This window comes from Peromyscus eremicus, chromosome 12 (genome assembly GCF_949786415.1).
Source record: "Peromyscus eremicus chromosome 12, PerEre_H2_v1, whole genome shotgun sequence".
Classification (NCBI taxonomy): Eukaryota; Metazoa; Chordata; class Mammalia; order Rodentia; family Cricetidae; genus Peromyscus; species Peromyscus eremicus.
The window spans coordinates 80,040,841-80,058,744 of NC_081428.1; the positions used below are offsets into that span (position 1 = coordinate 80,040,841).

A 17,904-nucleotide genomic window follows, 5' to 3' on the forward strand; every position below is an offset into this window, starting at 1 on the left:
TGACAGTAATTTGTCATCTCAATTTTATGTTATTTGGAAATATATTTACCTCATCTTAAAGCCAACTTTGAGAGTTTTTCCCCTTAAATGTTACAGTTCTGAAAAGATTGGAGAGCGAACTGCCAAGTGCTTTTCTTTCTGTTTCAGATGAGCAAGTTGTTATGGGTAACAAGCTCCTGGTGTACATCAGGTGAGAGGTTTCTGATGTGTCTAACTGTGTCCCCTACTCTCCGTGTTTGAAGTGGTAATAGTACCCTATCTCTGTAGTGTTTTTCATTCTTTCAAAGCTATTTTATGTAGAGCAGGTTCCATGTCTGGCAATATCCAAAGTCATTTTGTGTTATTCCTGATAGGCCTAGAGGACCAGGCACATAGGCTACGGTGCCCAGCATAGTCCCCTTCTCAAAGAATGCTGGTTGAGAGTATAGTATATACCTGCTGTATAGTATATTCTCCTTTTACTATCAGAAAGTCTGGGTGATGTGTGTTACCCCTGTTTTACATGTAAGGGCAAGAGGTTTGTTTAAGTCACAGAGACATTAGTGGCAGAGGTAAAACTGTACTGTTTACGTCTTTATCCATAGAAGAATGTTCATCCCAGTAGAGTATGAGGCTCAGTCCTGGTAGAACTGGCCATGGAGCCACTTGGCAAGGAGGTGGGGGAAGTGGCTGATCCCCTCAGAGCATCATTTTAGTTCCCGTAGCATTGCAGTAGACGTTGAGACCAATTTCACACTTCTTACCTTGGTTCACCAGTAAGAACATAGCAACAGTTACCTAACACTTTAGTATCATATTTTAAACTCTAGAATATCTGGTACCAAGTTGTTTCTATTATTAAAAATTGATGACGGATTCCTAGAGGTGTAAAGTTTGTTCCTACCCCACCCCAAAAGAATTAAGATTCATATTCAGATGTTCATAAATAATTAAGATCTTTTTTTTAAAAAAGAAACTCTGATTCAGAGGTGAAGCCACAGGGCAAGTTCTTTCTCAGATGCAGACTCTCCCTAAAAGGCCATCTCTGCAGCGCCCATCACCATGGCTCATTGCCGAGTTTTACCCACCATCGTGAAACCTCTGGTTTAAAAGTCTTGGAGAGTATTAGGCCTCTAACAGGCAAACTATAGTTGAATGGTAATGCTAGGTTCTTTTCTAGATGCCAAGTCTGAGGTGTTTGATGTAGTGTAGCTGGAGTTTTCTTGTCTCTCCCTCCCTCATCCTGCAGCTGCTTGATCCCAAGTAAACACACAAAGGCTTGTATCAATTATGAACTGGATGGCCGATGGCCCAAACCTCCTTGAGTGCAGTACAGGAATGGAGGCCTCTGCTCAGGCACAGGAGACAAGGGGCTGCCCCCATCACCAGTGTTTTCTGAACTACCATTTTTTACTTTTTTTTTTTTTTAACTAACACTGAAACCATAAAAATGATGTATATTTATGGGCTATAATGTGATATTTAAGTCAGGTGTTAATACAGTTCTCTCTGGAAGCTTTCTGGTGAAAATATTCAGAAGTCTTTGTTAAAATGTGAGCCTGCACCCTGAGACGTGACCCCACCGCCTGAGTCAAGCCAGACCTCCTTCCAGCTCTCCCTGGAATGGAGAGTTCAGAGGCAGTGCTGGGACTTGACAGCTCTCCGTTTATGGTGCTTGGCTCCACCGTCCTCCGCTGTCAGGTCCCCCATGCTGTGCTGACTCCAATGAGGTCAAACTTCTCACACCCTTAAAAGATTATAGCAAGTCAGAACTTGCCGTTGTTCTGGGGATTGGTCCTCAGGGACCAGTGATGAGGACAGCCAAAGAGGAAGCTGTCTGTCTGTAGAGCTTCCTCTGGCCTTCCCGCCCCACCCTGCTTGTGGTAGCTCTTCCTCTTCCTGTTCTTCTCCTCCCTCCTCCCCCTCTCTGCCTCCTCCCGCTTCACTCGCTTTCATTCTCTTAATGCAAGGCATCTCTAGGATTTGAGGGAAACCGCTCCTTCCCTTTAAGACTCCATCATGCTCAGCTCTCTGTATTGTATTGTTTCTCTCTAATGTTTTCTTTCCACCTTGAGGCCCCATCATGGCCTTGAGGAACTCTAATTACAGTAAACCTCCCCTGTGAAGGCAGCTTCTATGTCCGCTTCCCTTCTGCACCAGTCACTGCAGCCTTCTTACCGTCTTTTCTGACCCTGCCTTCCGGCCTCTGGAGTGTGCACCGCGTTGTCCTTAGCCGTGACCTGGTTTTGAACCTGACCTGACCAAAGTTGAGTCAGCGTCACTACAGAACTCAGGGTTGAAACTATTGCTCACGTGAAGTTACCCCTTTTCAAGGCTTCAGATCTCTTCTCGTTTTCTAGCTGTTGCCTGGCAGGTCGTGCCTACCCCCTCGGTGACATCCCTGAAGATCTTGTTCCCTTGGTGAAAAACCAGGTGAGTATTATTTTCATAGCGTTTTTGCTGCCTACCCCCTTAAGATGGCTGTCTCAGTTATGGTTTCTCCTGTGATCAGCACATCAACAAAAGCAGCTAGGAGAGGAAAGTGTTTATTTGGCTTACACAACACACTCCATCACTGTGGAGTCAGCACAGGAGCTCACACAGGGCAGGAACCTGGAGGCAGGAGCTGATGCAGGAGCCATGGAGGGGTGCTGCTTACTGGCTTGCTCCTCATGGCTTGCTCAGCCTTTCTCTTAGAACCCAGGACCACCAGCCCAGGGAGACCACACAATGGACTGAGCCCTCCTATATCAATAAATAATTAAGAAAATGTCCTATAGGCTTGCCTTATGGAAGCATTTTTCTTGGTTGGCTCTAGCTTGTGTTAAGTTGATACAAAGCTAGTCAGTGTAATGACTGAAGGCAAGCTGCTGCTGGACATTAAACATCGCTCAGGAACTCCACTCTAAGGACAAGTATCTACAGTGTCACCAGCTTTAACACTTTGGTTAAGAGAGGATTTAAAAGAGACACTGTGTGACATGGTGGCAGTTTAAAGGGACGGTTCAGCCTGCCCTTGTTTTCTCCACATGGGAATCCTCGCTCCAGTGAGATGTAAGATGATAGAAAAGACTTGACAGATGCTTTTAACTTGCAGGTGTTTGAGTTTCTGATTCGTCTGCATTCCGTAGACGCGTCCTCCGAGGAAGAAGTCTATCCTTATGTTCGGACTTTGCTACATTTTGACACAAGAGAATTTCTGAATGTATTGGCACTGGTAAGGGGCCCTGTGATTTCTTAAGGGATTTTCAGATGATCCAAAGATCATTTGTGTGCGTACATGTTTGTTAATTAGGAAAAGAACCCCACCTAGTACTGCTCTAGCCGGTGAGTCAGGAGTTGAAACGCTTCAGACTGTTGGGCCCCTCAACTCTGCCTACAGCTCTTTCCTTCTCTTGCTGTTGTCTCTCATCAGAAACAAAAACGAGCATTTTTGTGGTTGTTTTGTATTTGTAAAATGCTATAAAAACAGAGCACTTTTTTATTATTTATTTATTTTTATTTTATGTGCATTGGTATTTTGCCTACACACGTCTGTGTGAGGGTGTCAGATTCCCTGGAATTGGAGTTCGAGACAGTTGTGAGCTGCCATATAGATGCTGGGAATTGAACCAGTGGAAGAGCAGTCAGAGCTCTTAACTGCTGAGCCATCTCTCCAGCCCAACATTTTTGTTTTTTAAGAAGCTTTTGGCTAGGTGGTGCGACCTCTGATGTCACACAGTGTGTTACTGGTGTCCACAGTATGGGTGAGGCTCTGAGGGAGATGTGATGAGCGCAGTAGACTTACCTGCAGTTGAGTGGACTGTGGAGAGTCCCCATTGGAAAAGCGTCTTCATAAATGTTTAATTAGAGGTGAATTCAGATAAGCTGGGTCTTCTGTTTTACATAATCATCTAGGGGAATAATTATATAAAATGTACTGACTCTTCCCAATTAAATAGTATTGTATTGTTCTTTTTTGTTTTGTTTAGCTTTTGGTAAGATGGAAAGTGCTTATGTTATGGTGTTAGTGAGTTAGGTTAGTTAAGTTATCAGGTTCACAAATATGTAAAACACTTACAGACACAGTATTTGGAGAAAATGTGCATCTTAGTGCCAATAGTAACTGTCAGATGATGCCTGTCTCTCTGTGTGCACACGTCACTTTTATAAGTTACAGCAGTATAACTGATTGAATTACTAAGAAGCTAATGAAGGGATCATTGCTGCATAGTTTAGGTTGGTTAGATTTGGTCATTTGACTCCACAAACAGTAGCTTTAACTTTAATTGCATATGGAGGAAGGGAAGAGAACTAACAGGAAGTCAGGGATGATCAGGCCAGGAGACATTCGCCACCCATTTCCTTGACATTTGAAGGCTCTGGTAGCTGCTCTCATTTTAATTTTGCCTTTAAACATGTATTGAGAGTGATTCTATTCTATTCTATTCTATTTATTTATTTTTAGGTTATTTTATTTGGGGGGCCTCTGTGAGGAGATAGAGCAGGGCTTTGCAAACGGTTGTCTGAGGATTAAGTCCATCTCCATTTAACCCCAAACCTGTACAAGTTAAGAATGTGTTACTAGGTTGTAAAAAGAAGTAAAGACTGTGTGACGGAGACCACCTGGAGCCTACAATGCACGGCATGTTTACCAGCCGGCCTTTTATGTAGAATGTTTGTTGACCTTGGCACCATTATCATCCAGAACCTCATATTCATCTTTCATTTTTTTATGTCCAAATTTCCAGACAACTTTGAACTTGAGATTTGGATCCCCATTTCTTTGTGGAGAGCTACTCCAGCAGTGGTGTGCCATTTTGGCAGCTGTTGCCACCAAAGGATGTCATGATGTGTATCATGGCATTTACACTCTTATGTCACCATCTTGTTAGATTCATAGAAACAAACTTTGAGTGTGTGTTTCAAAGCAGTGAATGGATACTGCAGAGAGGAAAATGCGTATGGAAATTCTCTTTCGTTTCTCACTGTTTATAGACCACCTGTTAATTCTCCGTGCCTTTGGATATAAATCAGTTCAATAGTTGAATAATATTTTTATAGCAAATGGTACCCTTTGTATCTTCAGTGACATCTCACTTTAGCAGTCTGGGATGAGGGTGGGGGAGAGAGAGAGCGAGAGTGAGTGAGTGAGAGAGTGAGTGAGAGAGAGCGAAAGAGAGATTTTGTGTGTGTTCGTGTGTGTGTGTGTGTGTGTGTGTGTGTGTGTGTGTGTGTGTGTGTATTCATGTTCTAATGTCAGAAGATAGAACTAAGATATTTTCTTACCCATCCTCTTGTCTTCAGGCAGGGACATATTTAAGTATAGAAATATCTTCTGGTTGAACTTTCCAGATTAATGAGCATTCCTTTGTTCTCATATTTTATTTTTCTGTGTAAATAATTAACTTGATAATTCAATGGCTGTTTTTGTTTTGTTTGTTTTCTTCCTTTCTCTTTTAATAGTGGAGGAAAAAGTTTATTTTAGATAAAAGGGAGACATAGTCAGAGGCAGGGACATGTGGGAGAGTCCAGAGTAGACATGACCCAGACCCATGTGAGGAGACAGGGAGGGGAAAGAAGTAGGGGGGGACCAGGTGCAACAGCCAGGAGCCCCGAGATAGAGCAGATGAAAGCTGTTTTGTTTGTTTTCAGTGGTTGTTTGTAAAGTGCCTGGCATTTGCCATGCAGAAATAGGAAGGGAAGGGCATGCCAATCAGAGGAACGAGAAGTTGGAGAAAATTCACGGTCCATTTCAAGACTAGAAGTTCTGGCTTGAATAGAGCTGACAGTATTGAAAGCCCTTGCCATGCAGATCTTTTTAAAACTCCACTGGGACAACATGAAGTCTATTTCCTTGGTCAAGAATATAGCAACCATCATTTCTACGTTAATTAACGCTCCTCAGAACCAGAGGTGCTAAGTGCAAACAGCAGGAGATGCTCGGGGTCTTTTCTCACTCCTGCTCAGTGTGCCTGGGTGTGACTCAGTTTCTGTCCCTTTGTGGGTAGTCCTGCATGGACTTAGTGCTTGTGTGACATGCTACTGTTACATGCTGCCACTCAGAACCCAGGGTTTTTGATGCATATTACATTCAGAACACATTAGGCAATAATATAAAATTTTTAAGTGCTGTGCTTGGCACTGTTTGGAGGATATGAAAACTCATCCTGATAATTAGGCTTAAAAATTTTGGCCTTTTGGAAGCTTTATCATCATTATTTTTCTTTATTTTTACACTTTTTGTTATTAGAATACGTTTTAAAATTAATTTTTAGGTTCTAATACTAAGTTTTGGTTTCCTCATGGCATCTTCATACATGGCATTCATTATACTTTGTTTTGATCTGTTGTTCCTCTCTCCCGTGGTCCTCCTCCCAGCTGATTCTCTTCTCTTATCCAATAAGTCCCCTCACATGTGACTACTTCCTGATGGTCTCTTCGACCTCCCCATGACCCTGTTTCTAGTTCCATGTCCCACAAACGTGTATTTATAAACACACACACACGCACGCACGCACGCACGCACGCACGCACGCACGCACGCACGCACGAACACACAGTAAAACTAGGTTCTGCATGTGTAAGAAAGTATGGATTATTTATCTTTGTGAGTCTGGCTTATTTCCTTCACGTAATGATTTCCAATTACATTCATTTTCCTGCAGATTTCCTAATTTCATTTTTCTTTATGGCTGTGTAAAATTGTGTGTATGGTTCACATTTTCTCTATCTATTCATCTGTTGATGGTCATCAAAGCTGGTTCCATTTCCTGGCTATTGTGAATTGCACAGCTGTAGACCATGATTATTTTTAAAATGCCTACCCCTGAAAACCCTTTTTCTTAATCGTAGAAATCATGAAAATTATTTTTCATGACAGTAAATGGCATTTCAGTTATTTCCAAGTACTAGTCTGAATGGTGACTAAGCCTGTGGTGTCACACCCGTCTGTCCTAAGGCTTTGGTTCCAGGTTGCCCAGCCCTTCATGGGTCTCTGAGACCTGCACAGGCCTGCAGAAAGATGGTCAGAGGGAGGCAAGAAGGCAGTTCGAGTCAACACAGTTCAGTAGCTGGTGTTGGTTCAAACTTCAAGAATCTGACCCCAAGTGGTTTATTTTAGGCATATTTAAGCACAACATAATTTGGTGATAAGTATTTTGAATCCCTGGTATTAGGTTTCTCCGCTGATGCAGTAAGCCAAATCAAGCTGAATTAATAAGACCTGGTTTAATCTGAGCAAAGCACTCCCAGGTGATCTCGGTGGGAGCAGGAGGGAAATCACGGGGTAGGTCTATGGACCGGAGCTTAAATACCCTGTAAGCACTGTCTTGAGGAGCTCTGGGGGGGGGCTGCTGTTTGGCAGTCTTTCTGAGGGGCAGGGTTTGGAGAGGGAGGAGGGGGGCTGAAGCGGAGCTTCCAACAGAACCGTGATAATTAACTCAATCCCATGTGTACAACAAATGATGGAGCATGACTACGTTGAAATTCTTTGTAAAGTGCATGGGCACCTTCTGTAAAGATAAGTTCTATACATTGAGTACAGAGATGGGGAGAGAATTTAGTAATTTCTTTCCTTCTAAAGTTAGCAAATAACGATTACTTAAAAATTTCCCACCAAAATAGGTTCTAATGGATTGACAGAGAAAAACAAGTTTATGATAATGGTCTGGGGGAGGGTCTGGTGTGGTCTCCAGCCACAGAGATAGTGCAGAGGTCACCAGGCTAGAACTCATGTCTGCTCCCAGCTTTCTGGGCAGATAACAGGTCTTGCATTCCTTCCGCTAAAGGACAGTCCTGTGTGTAGAACATTACAGGTTCTCCTAGTGTTTTATCTGTCAGCATAAAGACCTCCATGCTCCATCCACAGTCCCTTGCTGTTTGGTCTTCTGTAACATGGTCTTACTTTGTCCTCAAACACTTTTTGGTTGTATAATAACTCTCTCTCTCTCTCTCTCTCTCTCTCTCTCTCTCTATATATATATATATATATATATATATATATATATCATATTCATCTTAAGGTTTTAGAATGTCATGAAATATTAAATGCTATAGCTTTCTACTTAATTTCATAAATATATATTCTCATTAAATATAAGAAATAACTGGGGCTGGAGTGGGCTCAGTGGTTAAGAGCACTTACTGCTTTTGCAGAGGACTTGAGTTCAATTCCCAGCACCTACACAGCACCTCACAGCCATCTGATGTCCTTGTCTGGCCTCCACTGGCATTAGGTAGGCATGTGGTAGATGCATATGCATGTAGGCAAAATACTCATATACATGAAATAAAAAATGAATCTTAAAAAAGGTGGGCGGCTGCACTTTATGTCAGGTGACTCACAACCACCTGGAGCTCCAGGGCCATCCAGCACCTCTGGCCTCTGTAAGCACTTGTTCTCTTGTGGACACCCCCACCCCCCGCCGTGTGTGTGTGTGTGTGTGTGTGTGTGTGTGTGTGTGTGTGTGTGTGTGTAATTATGTGTGTATATAAAATATATAATTAAGTAATTATATAATTATGTAATTAAAATAGTAAAAGCAAATCTTTAAAAATAAATCTTTTTTTTTGTTTGTTTGTTTATTTCAAGACAGGGTTTCTTGAATAGCCCTGGCTTGTCCTAGACCAGGCTGGCCCTGAACTCAGAGATTTGCCTGCCTCTGTCTCATGAGTGTGTTGGGATTAAAAACATGTGCCACCACTGCCTAGCAAGAGTAAATCTTAAAATAACAGCAACAAAAAGAATCTGATTAGGAATGGTTATTTTATTTGGGAATTTGTGGGGGGTTTACACCATGTCATTTCTGTGGAAATATAGCATAAGAATCATCACCTGGGAATGGCCATTCTTGTTATCTGAAATATTTGGACTCATTGTACCAAACTCCAGTTACTTTTGACCTGGGTGGGTAACATTCCGAATGCATATTTTCTCCGCAAAATGTATCTGAAGTGAAGAAGTTACTGGATAATATTCCTTAAAAATCAGAATACGAAGATCTTCCTCATTTTGTTTCTCAAATACTTTAGTGATCATCTAGGCATCATTTTATAAAAGGAAATAAATTCAGTTGTTTTTTGCTAAAGAGGGGGGATTTAGTAATTTGTCTCCTTCTAAAATTAGCAAATAACACTGACTTTAAGTTTTTTTTTTTTTTTTTTTTGGTTTTTCGAGACAGGGTTTCTCTGTGTAGCTTTGTGCCTTTCCTGGAACTCACTTGGTAGCCCAGGCTGGCCTCGAACTCACAGAGATCCGCCTGGCTCTGCCTCTCGAGTGCTGGGATTAAAGGCGTGCGCCACCACCGCCCGGCTTGACTTTAAGTTTTGTCTTTCTCTCTTTTAGACCTTTGAAGATTTTAAAAATGACAAGCAAGCTGTGGAATACCAACAACGCATTGTGGATATTTTACTGAAAGCAAGTATTCAAAGATTGCATGTCTTACTATTGATTGATACTATATTAAGCTAATTGAAATTTATATAGCAGGATTTGAAATAGTCTGTCTAGTGGAGCCATTTGTTACAGTGCTCATATTATGTTATGGTGTTTAGTCCTCAAGAGGTGAATGAAATATATTTTTTTTAATTAGGAGACTTTCTATTCATTTTACATACCAACCACAGATTCTTCTCCCTCCTCCCACCCCCCAGCCTTCCCTCCACAACCCACTCCCCATTCCCACCTCCTCCAAGAGCCTGGTACATTCAGTTGAGGCAGGTTCAAGACCCTCCTCCCTGCACCAAGGCTGTGCAAAGTGTCTCACCATAAGGCACTAGGTTCCAAAAAGCTGGCTCATGCACTAGGGTCAGGTCCCGCTCCCACTGCCTAGGGGCCCCCTAAACAGTTCAAGCTAAACAATTGTCTCGCTTATCCAGAGGGCCTAGTCTGGTACCATGGGGGCTCCACAGCTATTGGTCCACAGTTCATGTGTTTCTACTAATTTGACTGGTTGTCTCTGTACTTTTTCCAATCATGGTCTCTGAATGAAATATTAATGATTAATTGAAAAAACTTCCTCTGTTGTAGTGTTAGACTGGATGCTGGGGTATAGAGTGAGAGTCTCGAGAAATACTTATTTTGGTAATTACTTTATTAGTATGATTTTGTGTAATAATAGAGACAGCTTTATGAAATAATAAATGCCAAGAGTCCCTGTCTCTTTCCAGCCTTAGTTGGTTACTATGGTAGTACCATCCTCTGCCATTAAGATGATGGGTGACACTTAAAATGATTTGAGGATTATCTCAACCCAGCCTCAGAGGCGGCAAAGGCCTATTTTAGGATTTGTGCTGATGCTGTGTGAGTGTGCGGAGACAGGCGGGTGCCTGGTGCAGCTCTTCAGAGGGTTTCCGTTGAAAGCTTAGAGTTATCACTCTTCATCTGCCCATAAAATAGAGGTTCCTTCCTTGTAGATTGCTTTGATCGAGAGGCCAGAATTAAAATGTCCTCTAGTTATATGTGGCACAAACATACTACAGCTGTAATATTCTTTGTAATATGCAGGGCATGCACACAGTATATGCAGCATCATCTCAATGTAGCTATTTACTAGCCTTATAAGATAGGCAATAATGACTCTGAGAATAACATTTTTGGATTGTCAAATAAAGCCAGCTAAATGAATCCAGGTGGTTAATGTAAAGCATTTTTATCTACGTTCCTGGAGAGTCTACCTATTTGTAGACCTGCCTTTCGTCTGGCTCGTATTTTTCTGTAGATCTCTGTTACATCAGTTGCAATTAAACTGTACCTGTGAGATAACTCAAAGTGACATAGCCTATTATGGAAATATATTATTCTTTCTTAAGCTGGACATAGGCAATCTGATCCAGTGGAGTGGCTTCAGAACCTCCAGGGACTGAGCTTGCTTTGTTACTATTACACTTAGCACATGGTTTCTGTCTGGTTCAGTGTAGCTGTTCGGGGCCAGCTGTTCCCCTGCAGCCAGCAAGCTGGTGTCAGAAAGACTCAGAAGGAAATGTGTCCTTAAGGAAATGCCTTCAGAGCTGCGTACTTTAAATCTGCTTATTGTATGTTATCTAGAACTTTGACAGCCACTAAGAGAGACCAAAGCATTCTGGGTTGCCATATGCTCAGCTAAAAATTAGAACTTGTGTTTATCAGTGAGGAGGGAAGAACAGATACGAGAGAGTATGTTAGTGCACTTTTACCATCAGACAGACCAGAGGACCTTATAAAGAAAACAATTTATTTAGCTTACAGCGTTGGAAGTTGAGAGCATTGGGTAGCCTTGCCTGTTTGGCTTCTGGTGAAAGTCTCCTTGGCTGTGTTACAGCATGGTGTCAGTGGGTGTGAGAGTCAAGAAGCCAGAGAGATACTGTAGGGATCAGGTGTATTCTTTTGAGAGCAGCTCAGCATCAGCCTCGTCCCAGAGCAATGTCTGCCATGACCTGGTTTCTGCCCACCAGACCCTGCCTATCAAAAATTCCACTGTTTTCACAAGTGGGACCAAGCTTCCAGCTCGTACACCTTGGGGAACAAGCTGTAGCTTAACTATGGCCCAGTATATAGCACTTTTCGCTATGTCCATCGAAGTGGTTTTCACATGACATCTAAGGGCCTCTATATTTTATAGTCCCTGGCTACTCCATCACTGATTCCGTTCCCTCTCATCCCCTCTACGTCCACACGCATGCTGTTCACCAAGCTTCTGTGTCATCCATCGTCATGACTTTCATCCTTTGCGTGGGTTTTCTTTCAGCCACTCATGCCCCTTCCCTCCCTTTCTGTCAGATTCCTGACCGCCTTCTGTGTCCTCCCACACAGCTAGGCTGGGCAGAGCTCCTTTATGTCCTCAGGATACTGTGTGTTGCACTTGCGCGGTGTATTGCAATGGTTTACAGATTGTCCTGTCTCATCTTGAGTTTTCTGAAGATGGAAGCCAAGGATTATTATTAGTGGTATTTACTGTATTAATTGTATTGATTATGTTATACTGTACTTACTATATCCACCGAGGCCTGTGGTTGTAGCATGTCCAGAGCATGTGCTCTCCAGTACCTGAAATCTTGTAGCTGTTTAAGAAATATTTATACATTGGTCAAGTTGGAATTTGAATCTGAAGCTATACTAGTCTGGAAGGATGATCCCAGTGCCAAGACCGGGGTTCCGTAACTCCCCATGGGGCTCCGTAACTCCCCGTGACTGCTTGTGCTTTCATGCCGTCACTGTTAGAGCTGTCTCGAATCAATGAGGAGTGAACATAGAGGTCACTGCTTTCTGTGACAGGCTTGTACATGTGTGGAAGTGTGCTTTGGAGGGAGGTATTGAGAGCAGGAGAACAAATGAGTGACAGGGACAGGTAGACGGGCTTGTGTGCTATATGGTTGCAGAGAGGGAGAAACTCAAAAGACCAAGTGATGCCTAGGAAGTTTTTTAAGGCCTTTGAAATATTTTGGAGGAAAAAAAAATGGAGAAATTGTAAGATGGAATCAGTTAGACATTTGCTGAATTGGCAAAGGAATCTGTTGTGAATTGGAACTGCTTTTGTGGAAGGTATGTGTAAAGTCAGACAGTTTGGGACCTTACAGAGCATAAGGAAGGGCTAACAACATAGAGGAGTATTGGTTGGGCCCTGAGATTGGAGTCTTAGAAAAGGGACCTTGGACACTAAGCAGGGTGATGGCTGAGCCGTGGAAAGCTCTCTGAAGATCATGGGCTGGAACACGTGTTATGTGGCGACGTAGCTGGCTAGTGATGCAGATATGCAAGGAGTGTATAACTCAGGGTTATGTTTCTTGCCAGTGTAACTGGGCAGTGATAGTATACTTGACCAAGCACTGACTGTCCTCTTAAAAGCAGGAGGGCCAAGGAGGGGGGTGCGTCGCTCACAAAGTAAGACAGTAAGTCAGAAAGTAGGCCCCGGGGGACCGTTTCATAGCAGGCAAAATCTCATGCTTTGTGTCTGAGTAGAGGATAACGGGATGGAACTTGGAAGTCTTACAGTGGATGGCTGGATACTATACCTTCACTTGTGGAAAATTTACCCCAGTTAATCCAGCTTGACAGCCATCAACATATAGGACCTTCAACCACAAACATCTGCATTCTTTCTTGTTAATGGCAGGATTATCCAGCTACTGATCATGCTCAAATGTGTCGCTTTTACGTTTTCCATGTGTAGGAACACTCGGCCTGGCGGCTGTCTGCACTGAGGCTCCCTGTCCGTCCGTCACTGCTGCTGCAGCAAAGGACCCCCTCCCTCCCTTGGGCCCATGCGGTCACTCACACACTGGTCTCCCCACACTGTCTGTATCCCTGCTGTACACAGGATCACTAACCCCCAAAGCAGCTTTCTTCTTTCCTTGTTGATAGGCAGATCTTTAGTAAGGTTAGCAAAATTAAATTAGAATTATTTTAGTAGGCGTCTCTAAGAATCCCAGAGAGAAACCATCATTATTTCTTTGAATTCGCCTGAAATGCAGTTCTCATCAGTTGCTAGAAACATGACAGAAACCGTCTCAGTGGTTTTTTTGAGAATATGCAAGTAGCTGTGTTCCTTCTAAAGATGGTGCTGAGCCCAGTTCTTGTACAGCTCATAAAAGAATCTGTGTGTGTGTGTGTGTGTGTGTGTGTGTGTGTGTGTGCGCTTTTGATTCAAACCAGATGGAGTATTGCCTAAATGGTTTGTTTTGCTCACCAGGTTATGGTGGAGAATTCAGACTTTACCCCATCACAAGTGGGGTGTCTCTTTACATTCCTCGCTCGGCAGCTTGCGAAGCCTGACAATACCTTGTTTGTGAACAGAACTCTCTTTGATCAAGTAAGTGTCTTTAACAGTGAGACCTGGAGCTGGTTTCTTCTGTTCTCTGTTCATAGACAACATAGACTCCTGAGGACTTTGTTCAAGTGTGTCTTAATCATGTGTTCTGGGCAGTACAAGTTTGCCCGATGCCTAGTATTATGGGAGCAAGGCCTATCATTATTCTGTTTTAACAGTTATTTGGTTACTCTAAGTTGCCTAGAACTTCTTGCTTCTGAATTTGCTATCTTAAGTGTCTCTCTTTCACTGATGATAAGACCACATTGATCGTCTGGAGAAGAGCTTACTTTGGGAAGTCTGAATCTCCTTATAAATGACTCTCCAGGCGTTTCTCAGTCACAGTCAGAACAGCCCCTCATGCCCACAGGGAGTATGAAGGCTACCTTCTGTCTAGAGAAGTCAGTGATAATAATGTGCAGTCCTGAGAGCCAGGAAAACTCTATGTGTGTTCACTAAGTCTTCCAGAGGTCCTAAAATCAGTCTATTTATCCTCATTTTTGAGAGAAAGCTCAGAAAGGTTAAATAACTAAAGTCAGACTTAGATTATTATTTTTTTCTAGCAGAAATCTTATTATATGTGTTAGGATAGGATTCTGATTCAAGCGTCCTGACTGAAGTCCATGCCTTCCTAAAGTAAAGTGCTTCAGTTATATTTCTTAGCAGTAAGGAAATGTGTAGAAGCAGCCAGGCAGTGGTGGTGTACACCTTTAATCCCAGCACTCGGGAGGCAGAGGCAGGCAGATCTATGTGAGTTCGAGGCCAGCCTGGGCTACAGAGTGAGTTCTAGGACAGCCAAGGCTAAGAGAAACCCTGCCTCTAAAATCCAAAACAAACAAACAATCAAACAAACAAACATATAAATGAATGAATGAATAAAATGTGTATAGGGCACATGCTGAGTCGTAGGCGTCCTGGAAGCCCGATGCGTCACACAGTGGGCCCTCAGCTGGGACAACGCCGTACAGGGTGGTGGTTGTTACAGGTGAGTGAGAATCAGCTGCCGACCCGGAAGGGTAACTTTGCTGTTACTTCTGCCCAGGTCCTCGGCTTCCTCTGCAGCCCTGACGATGATTCCCGCCACTCTGAGAGGCAGCAGGTATGAGCACTGGCACTCTTTCTGCTGGAGACTGGGGGCAGGGGGCGTCTTTTCTAGTTGTGCTCCTTCTTGATAAAATGCTCTAACCAAAGCACTGAAGGGAGAAAGAATTTGTTTCAGTTCATGTGGAGTCCATCGTGGCAGGGAGGTTTTCTCTGTAGGGGCTTGAGGCAGCTGGTTATGTTACTCACACTCGGGAAGCCGAGAGGGACCATCGCTGGTACTTGGCCAGCCTTGTCCTTCCCAGGCACAGAGAATGGTGCCGCCCCCTTAGGGTAACTCTTTCCACTCTGTAAACATAATCAAGATAATGGCTAGAGGCCAACCTAATCTGGATCCCACCACCACCTCTCCCCCTCCAGCCCCCCATCCCGGTGTGCCTGGAGGCTTGCTTCCTAGATGACCCCAGATCCTGTCAATCAGTACTCTGACACACAGAGTAAGCCAGAAAGGGCCCTTCTGTAGCAGCTTCACTACATGAAGGGGAGATGATTGGGACATACTCCAGCACACAGGTGGTGGCAATCAGTGTGGATACAGGGAGGCGTACAGAGCTTGGCTGCTCAATCCAGTCCGAGTGGAGCTATCTGCATCCAGCATGTCCCATCCTTCAGATAGCAACATCAGTGTCTGTCATGCCACTCCAGCTCAGGGTTCTGTCCCAGAACCACAAACTACAGGACCTTGAGTGCTGGCATGTTCAGTTTTGGGGGTATCCTAAGATGCTGCTGCATGGAGGGCTCCATTCTGGATACTAGATTCCACCTGTCCCCCTACTCCAGTTAATCAGTGGTATAGCAACTGACCACCATTCTGGGTACTAAGCCAGCCCACTTAAAATTGATACCAAACTTTATAAGTAATTAAGTCACAAGAATTTAGAGTTTTGGCTGTTGAGCTGCCTTCCTGGGTGTAGTGCAGACGTGGAAACTCTGGTGAAGGGTAGACTAGCAGCAGTGAGCACTTCAGCCACTTGGCTGTGACCCAGTGACCAATGCAGACTGCTCCAGAACAAGGCTGGCATTTTGGTTTCCTGTTAAGCTACACTGAGTACAAATAACAGTGAGAGAACTTGTATGTTACACCTGTGCACAGTGAGGGCAGATCATGGTGTGCGTGGTGTGTGCATATGACCTCTTAGTATGAAAAGCTTCATTGACAGACGCCTACTCCCAAATAACTGGCAGCCGCTTCCCAAATAACTGACTTGGAGACTAAATATAAGTTATAAATGCTTGGCCGATAGCTCAGGCTTGTTACTAACTAGCTCTTACAACTTAACCCACTTCTGTTCATCTATGTGCTGTCCCGAGGCTCATGGCTTTACCTCTATGCCATTTTGTGTGTCTGACTCATTCTCTTACTGGCTGGTGACTCCTGACTCTGCGCTTCTTCTTCCCATCATTCTCTCTGCCCCGAAAATCCTAGCTATCAGCCAGTCAGCTTTTTATTAAACCAATTGGAGTGACAAATCTTTGCAGTGTACAAAAGGATTATTCCACAGCAAGTGTGTTTACTTTTCAGGGTTTGGCTGTAGTGCTTAGATGTGGCCGAGTCTTTGAAAGTCAAACTTTGAAAAACAGCCACAGCACCTTGGCCGTACTAATTACAGAAGTGCCCTGTTCTGATGGCTCTCCCTCCTTGGGTTTTGAAATAGTGAAAACTGACAAATAAGTTGTTCAAGGTCACAATTCAAATTAGGACTTGGCAACTTCTTCCCTGCTAACCCGGGGCTCCTTATACTGGTTGTCACGTAGCAGACTTGGTTTATGCAGCATTTCTTAGTGTTTTCCAGTGGTGTGCCTATAGTCAGTAATTAGCTCCCCCAAGTATGGTTCTGATATGAATGTTGCCGTTTATGTAAATTTATGTAAATGAGTAAGGGGGAAAGTAAAACATGACTTCTCTGCCAAGTCAGGTAACGCATTGCTTGTTACTGTTTTCTTCTAGTTAGCATATAAGGCAGTGGGCTTCACCCTGACATTTTCATACCTCTATACAGCATTGCACACCCACACACCCGTCCTCTCACACCTATACCACCACCTGCTAGTCTCTCTCGTACTCCTCACAGACAGCAGTTTGCAACAAAAAATAAATAACTGCTTTTCCCCTTCACAATGAAATGCCTGCAGACAGACACATAGGAAAATTGTATCTATTTACTTAGTGTGTGTGAGGGGCAGTGCACATGTCAGAGGACAACTTTCAGGGGTCAATTCTCTCCTTGTCAGGCTTGGGGTAAGCCCCTTCCCCTCCCTGATTGCCCAGACAGTCCCACTTTTTAGCTGAGCTGCTTTATTAGCATTTTCTCCATGTTCTTCACCAGGGTCTGACCAACTGTCTCTGTCACAGAGCCAAAGGTCAGCATCTCAGGTTATGTAGACCATAAACAGGTCTGCCCTCTTTTGTTTGCTTGTTTTTACAGCCCTTCAAAAAGCAAGACTTCCAATAGCGTTTTGATGATTTATAGACATGCCACTATGGCATATTTCGTCTTCCATGTGTGGTTACAAAGCAAGGAACTGGAAGACGCCTAGCTGCACACCTGTGCGCCGCCACCCCGTTCTGATGCAGCTGCAGTGGGCAGAACCAGCCTCAAGAGCATAGAACAGCAAAGGAGGATGAAATCACAGGAAGTGATGAGTTTTGAGTTTCATTACCTTTGCTTTTGACACACATAGTTACAAATTAGTTTAATTTAATTTAATAATATTGAATAACTTGCACGCAAAGATCCCTGATGATGGCAGTCAGCTGTAATGAGTTGGTAAGACTGTCTTCAACTCATTACATTATTTTATTCCAAACTGACAGAGTGAATAGATTTTATTCCTTTTTTATTGCATATAACAGTACATTCCAGCGCTCCAAACGGATTAAGTTTGGGTCTTGAATGTAAAAATCAGGCCAGTCTTGCTTAACATCAAAATAATAAACAAGAAGTTCCTGGTGAAGGTTTCCTGGCCCCCTGACAAGGGTCGTGACCTCTGACTCCTAGCCAGCACGCAGGCCTGAGGTCCTAACTGCAGCCTTGCCCTGCTGGTTGTTGATCTTCGGCCA

The 17,904-nt window shown here is 43.5% G+C and overlaps 1 protein-coding gene across 1 annotated transcript in view; it reads left to right on the forward strand.

The window, feature by feature from the left end:
• Vps8 (VPS8 subunit of CORVET complex) overlaps positions 1 to 17,904 on the forward strand; it is a 153,509-nt gene that overhangs the window by 17,540 nt on the left and 118,065 nt on the right. The window contains exons 5-10 of the mRNA XM_059277052.1: positions 148 to 190; positions 2,340 to 2,412; positions 3,077 to 3,196; positions 9,305 to 9,376; positions 13,626 to 13,745; positions 14,785 to 14,841. Of these exons, the coding sequence (XP_059133035.1) occupies positions 148 to 190; positions 2,340 to 2,412; positions 3,077 to 3,196; positions 9,305 to 9,376; positions 13,626 to 13,745; positions 14,785 to 14,841 (485 nt within the window). The remainder of the gene's footprint in view (positions 1 to 147; positions 191 to 2,339; positions 2,413 to 3,076; positions 3,197 to 9,304; positions 9,377 to 13,625; positions 13,746 to 14,784; positions 14,842 to 17,904) is intronic.